The sequence below is a fragment of the Cryptotermes secundus genome, unplaced genomic scaffold, assembly GCF_002891405.2.
Source record: "Cryptotermes secundus unplaced genomic scaffold, Csec_1.0 scaffold1089, whole genome shotgun sequence".
In the NCBI taxonomy this organism is placed as follows: domain Eukaryota; kingdom Metazoa; phylum Arthropoda; class Insecta; order Blattodea; family Kalotermitidae; genus Cryptotermes; species Cryptotermes secundus.
The window spans coordinates 465605-485177 of record NW_019731997.1 but is presented as its reverse complement, the minus strand read 5'-3'; the positions used below and the strand labels follow the sequence as shown (position 1 = coordinate 485177).

Genomic DNA, 19573 nt, shown 5'->3' with positions numbered 1-19573 from the left:
CAGATAAAGTCGTGTCTTATTTATACTCTGTTCTACTGACAACAGGCCAGCGAAAAATCTAACAATCTACAGCAAAACCATCAATTATTATGGGCGTTATAACATAGGTGTGCAGCTGAACGAAACATACACGTCGAACCCCCCCAGACGATTTAAATCCCTGACGAAACATACACGACGAACCACGGCAACGGGTTAAGGGATACCTCACGTGGAGGCCATGCCCATCCAACTGTAACCCTGTATCAGTGCACAAACTACTCAACACATTTTCTTCCAAACTGACACCGAAGACTTTTATCAAAGCTGCCAGGCTGTTCTGTTTCATGTAAGGTCATAAACATTTTTATGCACATCATAAACTGTGGACTAAACTTCGGTGAAATTTGATACCAGAGATCTCTGCATCAACATCAGTTAACTTGTCATACTGACCAGTTACAAAGCCTACTGTACACAAAGTCAACCAACATACTCTATGTTTTTCTGAAATTCCATTTATAAGGACCCCACAAGCAGGTTTAATAAACTGCAAATGCCACTGGGAATTCTGTATACTGCAGTATGAAGTACACCCTTTCAAATTTTGTTTAACAGTTCTTTCCATGATGGTTCTGAACTGTGAAGTATACCTACAGTAACATCTTCGTGCTCTGGAAGCTTCCTCTTGCGAATGATGCGCTTGCCAGCCATGGTCACCTCCACCTGCACGTCTCCCTCAGCCTCCTTCACTTGCTCCAGGGCAAGATCCTCCTCTACTTCATCTCCAGTCAGACCAAAATCATAGTTCTCAGCAGCTCTACTTGTCAGGTGGCGCTGATAAATCTGAACATGTTACAAAACAAAGGTCAATATCTTTGTGTCTGTGTGCTATATCACTGCATTTCATGAATACCAGCAGAGGACTGATACCTCAATTTAAATTTAAATTTTTAAATTTAAATTGAAGATTTTAAAAATACCAAAATTCAAAAATCACATTGACATATGTAAATTAACAAAAATTTTATACATATCTGACAAATATCAGCAAGGGTATTCTGATATTTCGGGACCTATTAACAATGGAGAAATGAACAATTAAGAAAGCTGGTGTTTTAAATTTTAAAGTACATGCAGTGTATCAGCTACGTGAGAGAAATACACCCGATGATGGCCATTTACGGCCGAAACATGTAGTGTAGAAGAAGAGAAGACAAAAGAACTACAACAAATTGTTGCACTTAGGACAGAGTTTGTGTCATACATTGTGTAGAGTGTAACAGGATACTTAAATATAATATTACCTTTAACATATTTCAGTAGCACGTCTATAATTCAGACATTCACTAAGTTCGACAAGAGTTCACTCCAAATTAGTCCAAATTAGAGAGGTCTTGCTGTATTTAAATTACACATTATTACCATGAACAGGTATGTAACATTACAGATTAATTAAGGAACCTCCCTCTCTATAAACTACACAGCAGCTGAGTCCTGTTGGTTTTGTGGTTCATTTTATGAAGCTATTAGTATCTACATTATATACAGTTAAATGGCAGAATGATGAGTAAATAATTAATCAGAGGGTGTTCGGTAGTGGAGGGACTGAGGATAACCACACAACCTCAGTCAGAACAGCTAGTGCCCAGGCTGAGATTCAAACCAAGCACCTCCCAAATGTCTACAGCATTATGACTACACCACCCTTCTTAGTAACAGCACAGAAATATGTCATTAAAACTGGACCACAGCAGATAGTAGACCATAATTTACAGGGTAAGAAAAAGAAAGGGGCCCAAGTAAGCTCTTAGGCTAGGTCACAGGGATAGACATTAAACTATCTTCACACTGAAACACCTTTAATCTACATGCAAGATAAAAATTCAACAACGACCACCGAATTCAGTGTCCAGTTACTGCTCCATTCCCCAATAATGCTGCTGCTGCTCTATACTTCTGTCATGAAATAACACAATTTTATATTTTTACAATGCTTTTTCACCTTTGAAAGTGCTCTGCCTGGAATAGGGCGGCCTGGCAAAGCAAACAGCTTCTCCACACCACCAGTCTCCTTCCAGTGCATCAACCTCTTTGTAGGTGGAGCCAGATCCAGCGTTGTCACAATGTCGCTCGTGTCGGACAGCTGGGCCTTCATCTCTTCACCAGATATGTTTTTAATTTCATCAACAATAAGCTTACGCTTACGTTTCGTCTTTGTAAAACCTGTAACCCAATAAACATGCAACGTGACACTTATGCTTGCATTTGTCATTACACAATTTCTACCCCAATTTAAAAAAATAGAAGCAGACTTTTTCCCATTGTTGCTCCTTCTCTCTACTCTAACTCTCCCCACATTCATCCGCAACCATCTAATTTGTCTGTATATTAGCATTATGTAACTCAGTTTGTATGTAGTGTGCCTTGCAACTTTTCAGTTCAAACAACATAAACTTTGGGGCATGTGGCAGCGTAGTTGGTTGAGGCACTATGCTACAAGCCAGAAGATCGCAGGTTCAAGTCCCGATGAGGTCACTGGATTTTTTTCAAGTGACCTAATCCTTCCAGCCACACTATGGCCCTCAGGTCGACTCAGCCTCTAACAGAAATGTGTACCAGGAAATAATTAAATAATTTTCCTGGGGAGTAAAGCACAGACGGCACATAAGGCTGAAAACCTATCACCATCTTTGAGCTGATTGTCTAGATAATGCGGAACCCTCAATGTCTCACAACCCTATGGGCCTTCACGGCCTGTTACAGGGATAGCTTTACTTTTTTTTTACTTACTTACAACATAAACTTTATTTGTTACTGCAGAGACTGAAATGAGAACATGCCCACTTGTCAAAACATGGTTATAGACCTTACACTAACATTTATTTATTAATTCCAGTATAATAAAATCACAAAAACATTATTTCTTCATATCTAGACTTGTCGCTAATGCTTATTCACTTAACACCTCTATGCTTATTTTACCAGGTAGAATCATATGTTACATGTGCCTCTTTTGGGTTGAAAAAAGTTCACACTACTTTTAAATGAAAGAAGATAGTCCAGAATTTAATTCATACTATCAGAAAATTTACATTCTATGACAATATAATAGAGTAACTGACAATTAACAGAGTCAAATTTATGAATGTTCAGCAACATGGTGGGCAATTATATATAGGATGGATTTATAAATATCCTATGAAATAACAGGCAGTAAATGAATTGCTCATTTCAGCACCACCACTTATGAATAAAATGATGTGACTGGCTAGTCAGCTGTTCATCCACATAACTCAACTCATACCTCTCAGTGCTGAGGCATCTACAGGGGCAAGGGCAAAGCTCTCCTCCTCATTTTGAAGCAATGTTGTCTGCTCATGTGCAACACTGCCAGGCTGCTCCTCAACTTGGTCTGGAAATGTTGGCTCAATTGGAGGAGGGACCACAGGTTGTGGCTCGGGGGGCGGTGGTTCCGGAACAAGTCCTTGTACAGGAGTGGCAGGGCGGGAGTCCCCGTCCATACTGCAATCCATGACAATACTCCATTGGTACTTCCCACAAACCTGCTCTTCACTCTTTCATAATACATTTTCTGAAAATGTTCACTTCTCACATAAATCACAATAACCAACATATCACCTTCTGTATAAATTGCATCTACATTTCTATACATGTCTGTACTCCACTGATCACATAAAGAAAGGTCACCTTTGTCCCCCGACAGACGGAGGACCCCCAAAGTGATCGCCCATGTCATCATCACTATCATGGGCAGCAGCTTCTTCTGGAGGCTTTTCTGGTTCCTCTGCTTGCTGGACTGTACTTGTTTCAACAGCCGGAACTTCAGTTGGCATTGGTGCATCATCAAACAGCCCTCCCTCAAAGAGTCCCCCAGCTGTCAACATGAAAAAAACACATCATACTAACTAACTCCATGGAGATGAGCCCTTCATGAGAAGCTTCCAGTTATGCACCCACTCACAAATTTCCCAACACTTTATGTAACCCAAAGATTAATTTACCATGTTCACAAGAGCCCTCCACTGGTCCCTATCCTGGGCCAGACCAATCCAATCCAATACATACCACCCCAGCCTATCTCCATAAGATCCATTTTAACATCATCCACTCACCTAGAAACAAATATATCTCAATTGAAAATCTGCTACTGACTGCATATTCACAATGCATCACAAAGCTTACAAGCTATCACTACTAACATTCATGCTGAGCTGCTGTAATGACAGAAATCTGCTACTTTTAGAAACAGAGAATGATAACACAAGAGGTATGTGACACAAAGAAATTTTTTGGTATGCCCTTCCCTCAGCTCTAACAGAAGTAGAAATGTGAATACCAGGCCTCACTGTGCCCTGAAGCCCATGTCAAATTGCAGGTGCCCTCTGCTACCAAACCATATCATCTTACTATCAGGATCAGCAGAGTCCAAACCATGGGTATCCCACCTCAGAAACAGACTTTCCCCCCAGTGCTGAAGAGGGCAGAGGACTGAATTGCTCAATGGACCAAAAACAGAGGCGTCACATTCTGTAAGATCCCACATTTCTGAGAACCAACATGATGCTACAAGAATATCATCTGATTTACAAGGTCCTTCATTGTTGGACCGCCTCTGTGGCCTAGTGGTCAGAGTTCCTGGCTACAGATCCAGAGGTCCTGGGTTCAAATCCTGGTGCTACCAGATTTTCTGAGTAGTGGGTCCAGAATGGGGTCCACTCAGCGTCATGAGGATAACTGAGGAACTAGCTAAACAGAAAAGTAGTGGCTCCGGTCCAGAAAACCGAGATTAATGACCGTGGGAATCTGTTGCACTGACCATGCAACACCCTGTATCCACAAAAGTTGGCACTAACTTCACCGACAAGCAGCGGTTGCTTGGTCAGTATAGTTCACTTGCAGACTAAAAGCTACAGAGATTTTTTTCATATTAATATAATTGGCGTAAGTAAGAAGTATCTATAACTATCTTACTGTTTGTCTATAAATCAAACAAGGAGATATTCCCCATCGCACACTTATGGATGGGGTCCAACCAAAATCCAACAGCTCAAGCAGAAGATTACCTATGATATCCTGCCCCAGATTGCCTCCAAATCCATCATCCCGAATTGGTGCATCTATCTCAAGTGCGGATCGCGACGACTGGCCTCCTGATGTAGATGGCTGGGGCTCCTTTTCTTTCTCCAGGGCAATTTGATCGACAGATGGCCCATCACTGAACAACAAGTTTGCCTGCAAAAGCACACAAACAACTGCCATATACAGTGAACTGCAAGAGGTTTTTGGCTATGTGCCAATCATGCAGCACTCATCAAAATGAATGATCAGTTTTAGCAGCCCTTAACCTTCATGAGCGATATATCTATGCACTATGTTCATATCCAAAAAGAACCAATTATAACACAGGAGCAATAAATCTATTGTTTCCTCTGAGAAAAATTGATAAAGAAATTAAACACAGCAAACAAACTCACCTCAAAAAATGAAACATTATAACCCATTCAGCCAGGACACTTTCCAAATTTTAACAACAGAATTAACAAATATGAGTTCTGAAGTTGTGACAAAAAAATATTTAGACTGTAGTCTCCTAGAATGTGACATCATGTTTTACATTTGGCTACAAATGCTTCACACACACTGTGCATTTATATTCATGGTCTGCAAGGCATCACAGTCTCAAGTAAATGATCTGCTCCTCAAGGCCCCTACTCTTGCAACAAACATTATTACAGCTCTCACAAAATGACCTGCTCCTCAAGGCCTCTACTCTTGCAACAAACATTATTACAGCTCTCACAAAATGACCTGCTCCTCAAGGCCTCTACTCTTGCAATGAATATTATTACAGCTCTCACATTACATGCACTGCACAAGACTAATCACCTACTGGCACTTCAAGCCATACCCTGAAACTGCTTCAGGCATGCTGTAACCACACTGGCAAACTGGAATACAATTTATTCAAAATGAGAACATTCAATCCATACATGATGTAATGAGCAGAAAGATCCACATGGTTCAGATTTGAACTTTTCACGACAATAAAAATTCTGGGTAAACTCTGAAGACAACAGCTTCCTGTGAAAAAGCACTGTGACCATCTACAAGACTACACAGCATCACAACTTGGGTGGCCTTATTCTGAATTTGAAAATGTTTGTATATAAGGCACTCTTTTTGCATCCTTAACATGTAGCCCATGCTGCCTGATGGCTTGATACAACAAATTTTTGGACAAATAAACTACATGGACTCTATATATCCACAAGTCAGTGTTTTTTTTTTTCAAATACTAATATTTCATACAAGATATTAATAAACATTTACTACATAAAATTTAAAAACTGTGACAAATATCATACACACATAAATTCAGAAAATGAGACCAATCAATGTTAACTAAATCCACTCCCTTACCTCAAATTTGTAAAATATGACCATTGCATGCAATTATTTGGCTTCCACTTACATCCTGTGATTTAATACAAAGATTTAACAAAACTGGAATTACCGGCTTTCAGACCTTGTCCATTATCTAGTATTCTAAACAACACCAGAGAACACATTTCAGAAACTGGATCTGTTTCTGTCCTCAGGTAAGGGAGAAACACCTACTCTGTTGGATCCATTAGAAAGTGCTAACCCCAATCATTGGAGATTAGTCCTTCTACTATAGGTGTCACCCACTCACCTGAGAATTGCAACAGATCCAATTTCCAAAACAATGTTCTCGCGTGTTTTTTATAATACTGGATGATGGACAAAGTAAAAAACTGAGTAATTCCAAGTGTTTGGCACCATCTTCAGAACCCTTTAGAATCCATTTTAATAAAATGTCCACTAAACTTATCTTGAAAACTTCTTTCTCCCTTTAAATACCAAAATATGCACTGAATTTGTTAAGATACCTGATCAAGAGACGGCTCCAAATTAGAAACATTCCTCATCAGCTCTGGGGGCTCTGTGTCAAAACCCATATCCCCAAAGCCTTCATCACTTGCCACTAGGTTGATATTGCCATAGTCCTCTCTCATTGTAATCTCTTCTGCACGAGACTGGTTTAAACTGAATTGGGCCTCAATGTCGACATCACTGAAACCCAAATAGCTACCTCAAACATTTTACCAAATGAATCATCTTAACATGAATTCAAGTGTGTGTGAACTTACTTAAGCTCTGGCATAGCTGTATCAAAATCATGAAACACCTCTGGCAAAGTAATAGCATTAACTGCTGCTTCTCGATGTTCTTCTGGCAGATCTACCATCCCTGGTCGAAATGCCATTTTTATCTTCACAAATGCTTCATTACAGTCGGCCAGTAGATACTTTGCCTTTCGTGAATAAATACGCACCACTCCCAAGAGTAAATGACCAGATGTCCGTAGTGCCATCTTAACCTATAAAACAGGTGCACAAATATCGATGATAAGTCATGGAAGAACAACGGTGTAACAAACATACAAAACTGGCGTCTTAAACGTTTACAAGCAAAAGCATGTTCCTATACACGACGACTAGAATTCTGTATTTCCCTACAGCTAAAGTACGTTACATATGCTTAGAAAACATACAGCCTACCTTTGGTTGCAAAATACCATCAACAGACTTTTCGATGTTTGTTTCAAATACATGTGCCTTGGTGAGCTTTTTATCCCAATGTGCAGCCAGCCAGATACGGGCCAGCGGCCCCTTCTTTGCCAACACAAAGTGGGCGTAAAACATGGTGACTGTAAATATGTAGTCCAGGCAAACGACTCCAAATTAACCTATAATGGGATTAAATCAATAATAATATAAACCTAATACAATAAAATATCATTAAAACAACCCCTTGGAAAACTCTATAGGTTGCTGGGGCTACAGCAAAGTGTTTCTTCACTTGATTACTCACATTGACCTCCGACAACAACGTTCGTATAGACATTAGCAAATAATATACGATTCTTCAGCAATTACACTACTACACTGCGACAAAATCATACTTACCAACACCTCCAGATATCTAACGCCGTGACAGTTGGAAGGGCATTAGTCTGGAATGGGTGTTTTGGCGCCTTTCTACGTCAGTTCCTAATGCGTTAAGTTGAAATATATAATAAATTCTTCTATTCATGGGTACGACAACGAAGAACATTGACTTCTACGTAGAATCAAACACGGTTTATCGCGACTCTTCTTGCACTACCTTACATCCAAACAGTCACACATTTCCATTACGAATCGTTAGTATTTCCTTTCTGAGTAAACAAACGTACTTTAAAATGGCGTCTGTCTTACCTCAGTAGAAGTGGCCGCGTATTTTAAAAATTGGGCGCGTCTTAATCATAATCCAGATTCGTACGATATGTATACGTATGATACAGCATCCGACACATATATTCTATAAATTAAGAATCTGTATTTATATTCACATAGTAATTCTATCTGTCACACAGAAATAAACATGAATCAATTTCCTACATTTACTACAGAATTTAATTACAGTAAATCGACCTGACTCGACGACTGCAATGATTGGACACATCCGGACACATCTGACCAAAGACAAGCAACATAGGGCGATGGTTGGTCTGGCTTACTCTCTCTGACAAAATTGTCAACGCCGCCTATACCCTCTGACACTCCTTCTTGTATGACCTCTGACATTTGACGTATATATCCGTTATCTTGTTGTGTGATTAAAATGCAATAATAGAAGTCATGGCAAGGATGGTTATGAAATGTTCTATAAAAGCACGTAGGCTTTGGCGGTCTTTGGTAATGTGTGTTAGAGAATCCCAAGCATTTGCCATTGCAATAAAGTCTGCTGAATTACAGACGTCACAGGACAGGAAAATTGTTCGCTGAATTTCAGTGTGTATTTGTGATCAGACAAAGTGGATACAGATACAGCCGTCTGAGGCCGAAACATGTAGTGTGGGGAAGCAAGATCAAAGACACAAAATATATTGTTTGCACTTGAGACGGAGTTTATATCATTTATCGTATAGAGTGGAACAGGATGCTTAAATATAATATTGCACACATACCAGTAAATTCCAGTATGACTTATTTAGTAGTAGATCTGCCTTCTGGGATATAAGGCTGTATAGTGCAGTGAATGCCAACTGGTATTTTAGAGGGACACCCATTAACTTTCACTCAACTGCATTGCAGTGTTCTAAAGACAGGTTCACCAAGATCAGAAGTTTAGCTAAAATGACTGTCTTCTAGAATGTGATGCCATGTTCTCTGGTAGAAGCTGTTGCCTTTAGTTACTGTGTGTGTGTATAATATTAAAAACAAACTCACTGTAACAGCCAATGGAGGCCCATAGGGCTGTGAGTTGTCAAGGCTCCGACATTTCTAGAGTGTCGGCTCACAGATGGCGGTAAGGTTGTCAGCCTTATGTGCCAGCCACCCTTTACCCCCAGAAGATCCCTGGTACTCATTTCTGTTAGAGGCTTAGTCCAACCCAGGGCCATAGTGTGGCTGGAAGGATTCAGTTAATTGAAACATCCAGTGATCTCATGGGAAATCAAACCCATGACCTTCTGGCTTGTAGTATAGTGCCTCAACCAACTACACTACTCAGTGCCACATGTGTAACATGGTATTGCAGTTAAATCAGGGGGAGGGGGGGGGGAAACAGAGGTCACTAATACAGGAATGATTAGAAGCAAGAAGGTCTCTGATGCCACTTCAAACACTGAACTTCACCCTAAATTAATATTTTTTTTTTCAAAGCTGCACATAATGCAAGCAGCCTAGTTAGCAGTAATGATACACCACACCAAGATTATAGGCTGATGACTTGGAAGTATAGCCTTGATTCCTGAGGACAGTAAGTACATAGTCTCATGCTCCAGCTGCCTTCACTCTGTTCACTGGCTCCAATGACATACAATTGCCACAGTGATAGCTCAACTCCAAAGCCAGACTTGGCATGAATTAAATCATGCTCATTAACTGAGCAAACAATCAGTTTAACTTGTATACCCATACAGCACAAATTTATTACTTTATAACACACGTCAGATTTGCAAATATGTGAAAATAAATGAGAATAAAAATGTACAAAGTATAGCTTTTATTCCCATAAATTTCAACAACATTAATATTTTACAGGAAACCTTACATGACTCGATACATAATGGGCACACATTGACAGTATTCACACATGACCTGCAGTGAAATAAAATCCCCCTACCTACCAGTGATGTTTTTTCTCAAATTACATATACTCAGATTGCATATGACAATGCAGAATAATAGTGACATGCTGTAAAATGTGGTCACTAGTCACACCAACATGAAATGTTACATAGGGATGTCAAGTGATAAAACATGGGCAGTATGTAGGGGACATAACCTTTTTAAATAACCTATAGGTGTATGAAAGACCGATAAGATAAAAATTTCAATTTGGACGAGAAAGTAAAGGCACTTACTATTACAGTTGCTTGTTGTATGATGTGTAAACTGCAGGCTAAGAAATCCTGTAACATGCTGACTGCCAATAAAAATAATTTACATGCAATACACTAACAAGCTTTCACTCATGTAATATGTACAAAACTGCAACTTTCCTGTCTTTCCTGCTTCTCAATGTGAACCCAATAGAGAACACCCACTGACATTACAAAAATTTACCCTGTACTCTTGCTAATATGTACAGTAGCAACAACTGTTAGCATGATGTGCAAGTATTGCTGCAGAGTTTTTGGATGTGATTTCAATCTATATTCTTTTTTTTTTTTATTTGATGAATAAAATTTTATTTCCTAATATGTATGTCATTCTTTCTTTGAAATTCTTGCTACTAAATATTGTGATACTGACCATTACAAAGAAAGATGAGAGCAAAATCCATGCAATGGATATGAAACTTTTTATAAGTACTGGGGGAAAAACGAGAAGCATTTAGAAACGATATTTTCAGTGAAATTTGTATTTAAAATTCATTAATACAGTTTGAAGGGAAACGGTTACAGTAGTTTGGACATGCAGAATTAACAGAATAAGGATACCGTGAAAGGCATTAGAATTAACATTTAAAGGAAAGTTATCTGTGAGATAACCTAGAACATGGTTCAGCCAGGTACTGGATGACATGAAGAAAAGAAAAGAAAAGCAATAGTAAGAAACTGAAAGGAAAAGTTTGTGGGAAGAAAGAAGAGATGGGAGAGTTGTCTTCCAGTGACTTACAAAGTGAAAACAATTCCAGAAGATGATACAAGGGGAGAAACAATCTTCTGGACAAACAACTGGTTCCTCTGAATATATAAATTAAGAAATCCTGTATAAAGTTACCAACTGAAGTAAATAACATCACATTTTAAAACATCCTTGATCTTTTTGAGATCCTCTGCCACATCACATTCTTGTCCAGTGCTGGACTGGGTACAACAATTACAACAGTAAATCCACAGGGTGGTCCTCTGGAGAATTCAGTCCAATGTTCCAGTCTAAAGGCAGATTGACATTAACAAGTTTAAATGCAAACAAAACAGTTGTCATTTGTTAAAATAAATGGACCTTAAAAGCTTATAATTTGTTATCATTTGACACTCCTAATTAAAAACATTTATCATACAGTATGAAACATTTCTGCATTAAATACATACACACAGGACTGTATAAGTACATCCCTTGGTTATATGCAACTGTTAACATCGCATGCACTCATGCCTCAGACAGACAGATTATCAGTTTACCTTCATCCTCTTTTAACAGTCGTGACACAAAGAGACAGTTTCTGTCCTGGTATCCTCAATAAACTAGCAGGTGATTAACAGCAAAATATTTATATAAGCTGGGATATTACATATTCTCTTACACTAACTAAAAATTGCACATACAGAATGTCCGGAACAACGATATAAAATACACAAAATCTGAGATTCTCATAGTGGTGACTGCAAAGATTACTGTCTTCTGGGATGTTGTACTATGTAGTGTGATGGATGTTCACCAATGTATTGGGGAACCTACTGCCCCCATCTTCAGGGTAAAGCAGTAAGCCACATGGGATAAAACAATCAGTAATATAGAGAAGAAAAACATTGGGAGTATGGGTTGTTTGCCCAAGTCTTTGTCCTCCCTTCCTTATATCACTGACCATTTCTTCCCGCACAGCTTACTCCCTGAAGATGGATGCAGAATGTTCCTCTACAGCATTGGTAAATATCCATCATGCTGTCATGACATCCCAGACAACAAGTAATCTTCAGTTTACATTAAGAGCAAATTGTATTGGTTGAAGGGAACACACAGAGCAGACATAACCCAACCTCTAGTGCATATAGTAAAAATGCTGCACTCTTCCATATGTTAAAGAAGCATAGTTGTGAATCATGCCTCTCACAAATCATAGCAGTTCTGAACTAAACACCTCTCCTCTTGGTGAAGCTCAACTGCTTCATGTGAGTAACTCGTACACTTAAGGAACTGAGGATACAGTATACACAAGAATAGATACTACAAAGACACAGGACATACATTCTCAGGAAAGACCTATGAAATATGAATGTCACAGCTCAATCACTGATGCCCCTATTTAAAGAGTGTTTCAAAAGTGTTTTAAAAATGACCCTGGTTTGAGCACAAGTAAATCACATTGTGAACACTTATATTAAGATCAATCAGGTAAAATTAAAAAAAAAAAAAAAAAGGTAAAGTTGTCCCTGTACTTAATTAAGCAAGCACTACACCATGAAGGCATGTAGGGGAGTGGATGTATAGATGCAAATTTTCTTGACCTTGGCAATAGTTGGAGGTGAGTGGTCAGCTGCATGGCCTGGCTGCTTTACCCCCGGAGAAAGAGCCCAGGTACCCTTTGGATAGGAGGTTGTGTGGACCCCAGAGCTGGTCTAGATGACATGGAGAAGTGAAAATTCTTGATCCCACTGGGAGTTGAACTCCAAACCCTCGGTCATCCAGCCACTAGCTAGTCACTATACCATCTGTGCTATCCTGGCTCACAATATCAATCAGTAATCCTTAAAATGCCTACAAAGTTTAAATTGAACTACATATGTTTAATAATGAATACCGTATTTATTCAAATACCACACCCATATGCTGCTTTGAAAAATCTGGCTGTTTTATTTCCAGCAATCACCTTTCTCCTACAACCAGAATAGGAGTTTAGGATGGCTGGTCCTGTTCTTGTTTCCTATTGGTTTGCTTGGGGATCAAGAGAGCCCAGCAGTTTCATTCTGTTCCATTGCGAGCCAATAGGAACTGAGGTCCACTCTTCTATTACCCTCCTGCCTCCTATATAATCATAAATTTCCAGTCAAATGATTACTCTGCTTTCCACCGGCTTTAACACTGGTATCTTGTTCAACATATTCACCTCTGAAGATGGAGGCGATATGTTCCTCTGTAATGTCGGTTGACTTTCAACAGACTACATAGCGTTATAGCCAGTGCTTGAGGTGGAATGAAAATAGAACCGGGATGGTTTTCCCCTTTTAATTATTAAACTATACTGAGTGATGTATATAGTAACGGGATGCTTTTAAGCCATTTAGAAAAGAACCAGGATGCCATCCTGCCCCACCTCAAGCCCTGGTTATAGCCCAGAAGACAGTATTCCTCATAACCAGCAGTGTAAGAACCTCAAATCCATCTTCATTACTTTTTTTACTTTATCTAAAAAATTATAAAAATTCATAGAAAGCATCTATTGGGCATTAAATGTGTATTCCATTTTCCTCCACATTTGACATACTATATAGATATAAACTATGCATTAAATGCAGCAACAAATAGAGATACTTCAGATGAATCAGAGGATACTGCAACCCGTTAACAGCTTGGAACACATTTCATGTCTTAATGCTGCTGCATATATTCAGTAACAAGAAATATGTCAAACATGACAGACCTAATAAAGAAATCAAAATAATTAATATAATACTTCATAACCTATAACAGATACAATGAGGTAGCCAGTAAACTTGGGCAATTCTAAAAGGTCCTGATAAAGATATATTACACTAAGTACTATTGTGTTTTCTGGACTTCTTCAATTGTTTAGTATTGCAAATAGAACACACTTTGGAGACTTGCTGTAGATGCAACTACTCAGTTGGTCCTCTTTCCAGTGCCTGAGATTAATTGTTTCTGATGTACTCAACAGGCAGGTGGATGGCTTCCCAGCCTTTCATCTATAGGCAGAAACATATCCAGTTTCCAAAATGCTATGTTCTGTTCAGCATATCAGACAATGGATAAAGTCCAGAACCCAAGTAATCCTGAAGTGTCAATCTAGTGTTAAAAATGAAACCGTTATATTGGATTTGAGGTTCCCAAGGCTGTGACTACAAAGAGTATGGTCTTCTGAGTTGCAACATCACGTAGTTTGAAGAGAGTCCAATGTTTTGGAGCTCAGCTTGCCTCCTCCTTATGCTGGTTTCCTCCCTAGTTTAGTCTTTGACTCTGAAGATACAAGCAATATGTTCCTCCGTAACATTGGGCCTCCTACAGCATACGTGACATTACAACCCAGAAAACCATACTCTTCAGATTTTCTTACTTTCATGCCTTCCAAAATTGGGGGTGCATGCTTTGCCCAGGCACAGCTGTACTTCAATAAATAAGAAGAGGGTAAAGTGAATTCAATTTCCAGCTTAGCCCTCTGTATTAACTGGTTCTCGAGCGTGATGAATTTTCACATGTTTATTATGGTTTGACTTGGTGCTGGAAGCCTTCCCACAGATGTGGCAAGCAAATGGACGAGACCCACTATGCACACGTAAATGTTCCTTCAGGTAATAACTGCGGTGAAACAGCTTCCCGCACACATTACAACTGAATGACTTGCCAACTTCGTGCTCCCGCACGTGGCGCAGGCAGTTATACTTCCGAATGAACTGACAACCACAGTGATTGCAAGTGTATGGCCGGACATTGCGATGTGAATGCATATGTGCAGTGTAATCGTTACGACGAAAGAATGCACTCTTGCACAAGGAACACTTGAAGGGCTTCGAACTGCGTGCTGCATGAGTCCACCGATGCAGCTGCAGGTTCCACTTGGTGCTGAAATTCTTCCCACACACGTGACATGAATATGGACGCTCACCACTGTGCATGCGCATGTGTACTGCCATCGAACTTTTTAAGAATACATATCCACACACCTTGCACTCCACATTCTCCACTTCACGCCCACACTTTGGCACATAACGACAATCGTGAGCTTTGCGAATGTGTCTTGTGAGACTCGCCGCATGAACAAAGCGCTCGCTACAGTAGGTGCAACATTTTGGCTTCTCTTCATGAATTTCTTTGTGCCACTCCAGCTTTTTCTTTGAGTGGAATATCTCCCCACAGTGGCAGATGAAGTCCCTCACCTTCTTCTTAACGTTCATGTGATGTCGGTGCTTGTGCTGGATGAGGTTGCTGTACCTCCTGAAAGTCTCGTCACACAGGGGGCACTTGATTGGTGCATTGCCTGTGTGAGAGTTGGTGTGTTCTGCCAGCTTCTGTTTTGTTACAAATGCCTTGTCACATACAGTACATTTGTGGGGCTTGATACCTAGATGTCGTTTCAAGTGTAGTTCGAGGTTCTGACGTCTATAGAAATATTTTCCGCACTGTGAACATTCAAGAGGATGTGTCTGAAGATGGGCTTGGTATTCACCATCATTAGTAAAGACTTCTTTGCACGTGGCACATTCATTCTTTTTGTCTTTAGCCTTCTTGTGGACCTTGAGTTCATGATCACTCCGCAACTTAGTAGATGTAAATAGTTCTGTACACATGCTACAACGATAGATGGCAGCTGCTTCTAGTACAGGTTCTTGTTTTACCAGTTCTGCAGCCTCGGCTTTATCAGGTGTAGCAGACACATTCTCTGGGAGCCCTTCTCCTTCTTCAGATCCATCTTCTGCCTCCATCTTGGTTTCGGTATCTTCTTCAAGGAACACTTCCATGAACTGTGGCCCTTCTGTCTTCACACAAGACTTATCTTCTTCTTCCTTTATCACCTTCTTAACTCTTGCTTTTTGCTTATGAGCTTGTTTTCTTGACACTATATCCACACTAATTTTACCCTCATTTGCTGAGGCCACTGTTTCACTGCTTCCGCTCTTATCAGAATGATAAGTACTTCTATGAACACGCCGTTCCTTGGGACAGTTGAATGGTTCCCCACATGCTCCACATTTATAAACCCTATCTGCCCTCATCTTCCTCTTCTCTTGGCCACTTGTCCCAGATCTGTCACGCTTCTCCCCAGCAGATGCAGTTGCCTCGTTCTCCAGAATGACGTCTGCATCTGAACCATCTGAAGCCTCCCAACTCTCCTTGGCCAGCAGGTCATATGATGTTGACACTTCCTTCTGTTGAAATGCCTGCCACAAATATAAGATTGAATGTTTTACTCATTATACAATGGATGAAATTCACAACAAACATTCATAAACACACAACACAATCTGTACTGTGAGTTTGCAGTACAATTCTATATCAGCTTCCAATGTTACATAGTATCAAATGAGTTGTCATAAGATGACTGTGAAAGATGAAACAGAACACATCTCTGAGGATAGGTCATACTTTGAGTAGGGAACCTTACAGAAGAAAAATTCTGTGTGTTCAGTAATACCTCTGGTGTGGTGATTTACTTCCCATTGTATGTTCAAAATAGAACATAGTAACTTTCTAAGGATGATGCAATGATCTACGTGACTATCTGATGATGTCATATCCTCAGAAATGTTTCAGACAAAGCTATAGCATTCCAGAATTTGCCTGGGGGTTGGGAGAAACCATGAAAACAAGACATGATAACCAGTCTTCAGGCAGATTTGTGAATCCAGGACCTCCAGTGTATGAAGCAGGACTACATCACAATATTTAGCAAACAGAAGTCTGTACCCAAAGTCCTATAAAGAAAAAATAGTAAAAATGCATTTTATCTTGCCTTATAAGAGATGCTGAAACTCAGTCAACTTTCTGCCACAAACGGTAATGAATGTGCAAAATGCTGGAAAATATTTCAAAGTGGCACATTTATGCAAAAGAACAACTTACTAAACTTGCCACTATATTATTATTATTTATTATTAAATATTCTTTGTAAGTAACACTACAGAGCACACCCCTGTCTCACAAACTGGTTCTAACTTGTCTTAACAAACTTGTCCCCTTATTTACATTCTGAAATTCTGTCCTACATTTTGTGCATATTCAAAAGCTGTGAGGTAAACAAGAAAAATTCTTAAATATGACCCCCACCCCAAAAATAAAAAGGCACGGCCTGAGAAACTCACCTGCACCCACACAGAACTGTCGCTGCCCCCCACACTCTCCTGCTCAGACAGTTCTCCTCTAGGTGGCATCATTTCATCTGTTTGGATGTTCAAACTTGGCACTGACGTTGCTTCTGACTCTGTCTCTCTGGGCTGTTGTATTTCTCCTTCAGTAGGAATGGACAACCCAAGTGGCATGGAAGCCGGGCAATCATCTGCAGGAAGCTTGCCCTCCAACATCGAGGATGGATTTTTCAGGAAGTGTGATGGCACAAGGATCTGAATCCCATCAATTTCAATTATGTTAAGAGGCTCGGATGAATCTATATCCAGAAATCTGTTAGCACCTTCCTCATTTGGCTCCTCGGGTTTCTCACAATTGTCCTCAACCCCTTCTGTCATCTCTTTTACAGCTGCCTCTTCTTTACTAGTGTCACCCTGCCCAGAAAACTGCCTGTCAGATGTGATGTACTCATCACTGTCTTCTACACTAACAGGAGGTGGCTGGATTCTTAGAGCATTCCTAATAATACCTGATATCTGTGACATGTCTTCATTTCTTACATCAATATACTCATTCTCTGTGTTGTCCTCAGACCCAGAATCACGTGCTTGCACCATGGGACTAACAGCCACATCATTCAGGTCCTTCCGCACCCTCACATTCACAGATTCATTCCTCAGCATTTCCTGCTGCAGATCACCAGCTGCATCTTCTAGAGTAACAGCTGCCTCTTCATCCTTTGTCATACAGGGACTCTTCTGATCCTCCTCCTCATATTGAGGGTCGCTTGTTTGCGTTGCCACACCACTGTAGGCTGCACCAACATCACATGTGCTACTGGGCAAATTCCTATCTGGAAATGAATCTTTTTCAGGATCATCTGCTATAATAGTTTCTTCTTCAAGCTGCTGCTTTGAACATGGGGGTATACCATTTGAAACAGAAATGTTTCTGTGTTGATCAGATGGTGGTGATCTTGGTTTGTTTATGGTACCTTGTTCATTAGGAGTCTGCTCCCTCGCTGAGGGGTACAAATAGCTTGCAGAGGATATGGGACATGACAATGTGGAAGGAGAAAAAGAGCTGGCAGAGGAAGCTGGTAGAGGAACTGATGAAGATATTACACTACTTGTATTCTGCAATCCTTGTGGGGCACAGTCTGGAGGAAAGTCACTCGTCTGATATGGAACACTGAGAGGAATTGACGTGGAAGCAAGGTTCATTTGTGGCTGGGTAACATGAGTGGGATAAGATGGGACCACATGGCGCATGAAAGGCTGCTGATGTGATGGGGAAGTCACTGAGCTGAGCAACTGAAACTGTTGTTGTTGTTGTTGTTGCTGCTGCTGAACCACGTATGGATTGTACATCATTTGCATGAAAGCAGCTGACTGACTGCCATTGGGTGCCGACAGTATGGTAGGCATGGAGGCATACTGTGGGATGATGGAATTTGAGGCCAAACCATTGCTGCTAAGGAAATGTTGGTATGTTATGGCTGTTGTGAAATGACTACTGCTAGGTGAGAAGCACTGAAAACCTGATATTGGTTCCTGACCGCTACGGGTAACTTCAGGTGTGGCAGTTGGTAATGCTTCAGTGTCACTCTGGTTTTCCTTTCTACCAGTGATGTCTCCTGCAGAAATCCTTACCAGTGCAGCTATCACTTGATCCTTGGGGTGGGTGTCAAGATGGCTTTGTAATGTAACTCCTTCCCGCATGTACAGTGTACACACGGGACAAGAAACAGGGCTCACCCCATTCTCCATTGTACACCACTTCACTTAGTTTTCGTTTATGAAGAGCTCAGTTTCGCCACTAACATACTTGAAATTTTAAATTTTAGATGAATTCTTACACCCTAAAACAACTTTCCATGGTAAAATTGTGGGATTATAAAGCTTCGACATTATTTTCATTGTCCTATAATATCCTCATTGTTGAAAGGCTTGACTGTATAATAAATAACTAAATGAATATTAAAAACATACAACCTGTATCGACAATACATAAACACTGAAGCACAAAAAAAAAATTGGATAAAACTCGGTAATGGATAAAAACACGATCTCATAACCATTTCGTGTATTCCAAGAACGTTTTGGTAACATATAGCAAAAGGGCACATCTTACATAGTCTAAAGAGTATGGCACTATTACTTTCAATAAAAGCATACTGATAATGAGCGTAAATATTACAAGTTCAATTACTACAAACACCACCAAATTCCCCAACGTCCGTAGCGGCCCGTAACACGAACAGTGAACGAGCCCATAGTCAGAGTGCGTTCGTGAACTTCGTGAAGTACAGCACC

The 19573-nt window shown here is 40.1% G+C and overlaps 2 protein-coding genes across 2 annotated transcripts in view; both read right to left on the bottom strand.

The window, feature by feature from the left end:
• LOC111867500 (double-strand-break repair protein rad21 homolog) overlaps nt 1–8277 on the bottom strand; it is a 28083-nt gene extending 19806 nt beyond the window's left edge. The window contains 9 exon segments of the mRNA XM_023857439.2: nt 637–825; nt 1985–2205; nt 3287–3504; nt 3691–3877; nt 5067–5235; nt 6915–7098; nt 7176–7405; nt 7587–7774; nt 7995–8277. Coding sequence (XP_023713207.1) covers nt 637–825; nt 1985–2205; nt 3287–3504; nt 3691–3877; nt 5067–5235; nt 6915–7098; nt 7176–7405; nt 7587–7730 — 1542 coding nt within the window. The 5' untranslated portion in view covers nt 7731–7774; nt 7995–8277.
• A 5731-nt stretch (nt 8278–14008) lies between these two features.
• On the bottom strand, nt 14009–19519 carry LOC111867516 (zinc finger protein 473 homolog). The gene is made up of 2 exons (XM_023857474.2): nt 17276–19519; nt 14009–16354 (listed from the first exon to the last, which is right to left on the bottom strand). The coding sequence occupies exons 1-2, from the start codon at nt 19025–19027 to the stop codon at nt 14627–14629; spliced, it is 3480 nt and encodes a 1159-aa protein (XP_023713242.1). The 5' UTR covers nt 19028–19519; the 3' UTR covers nt 14009–14626.
• Nucleotides 19520–19573: the final 54 nt, after the last annotated feature.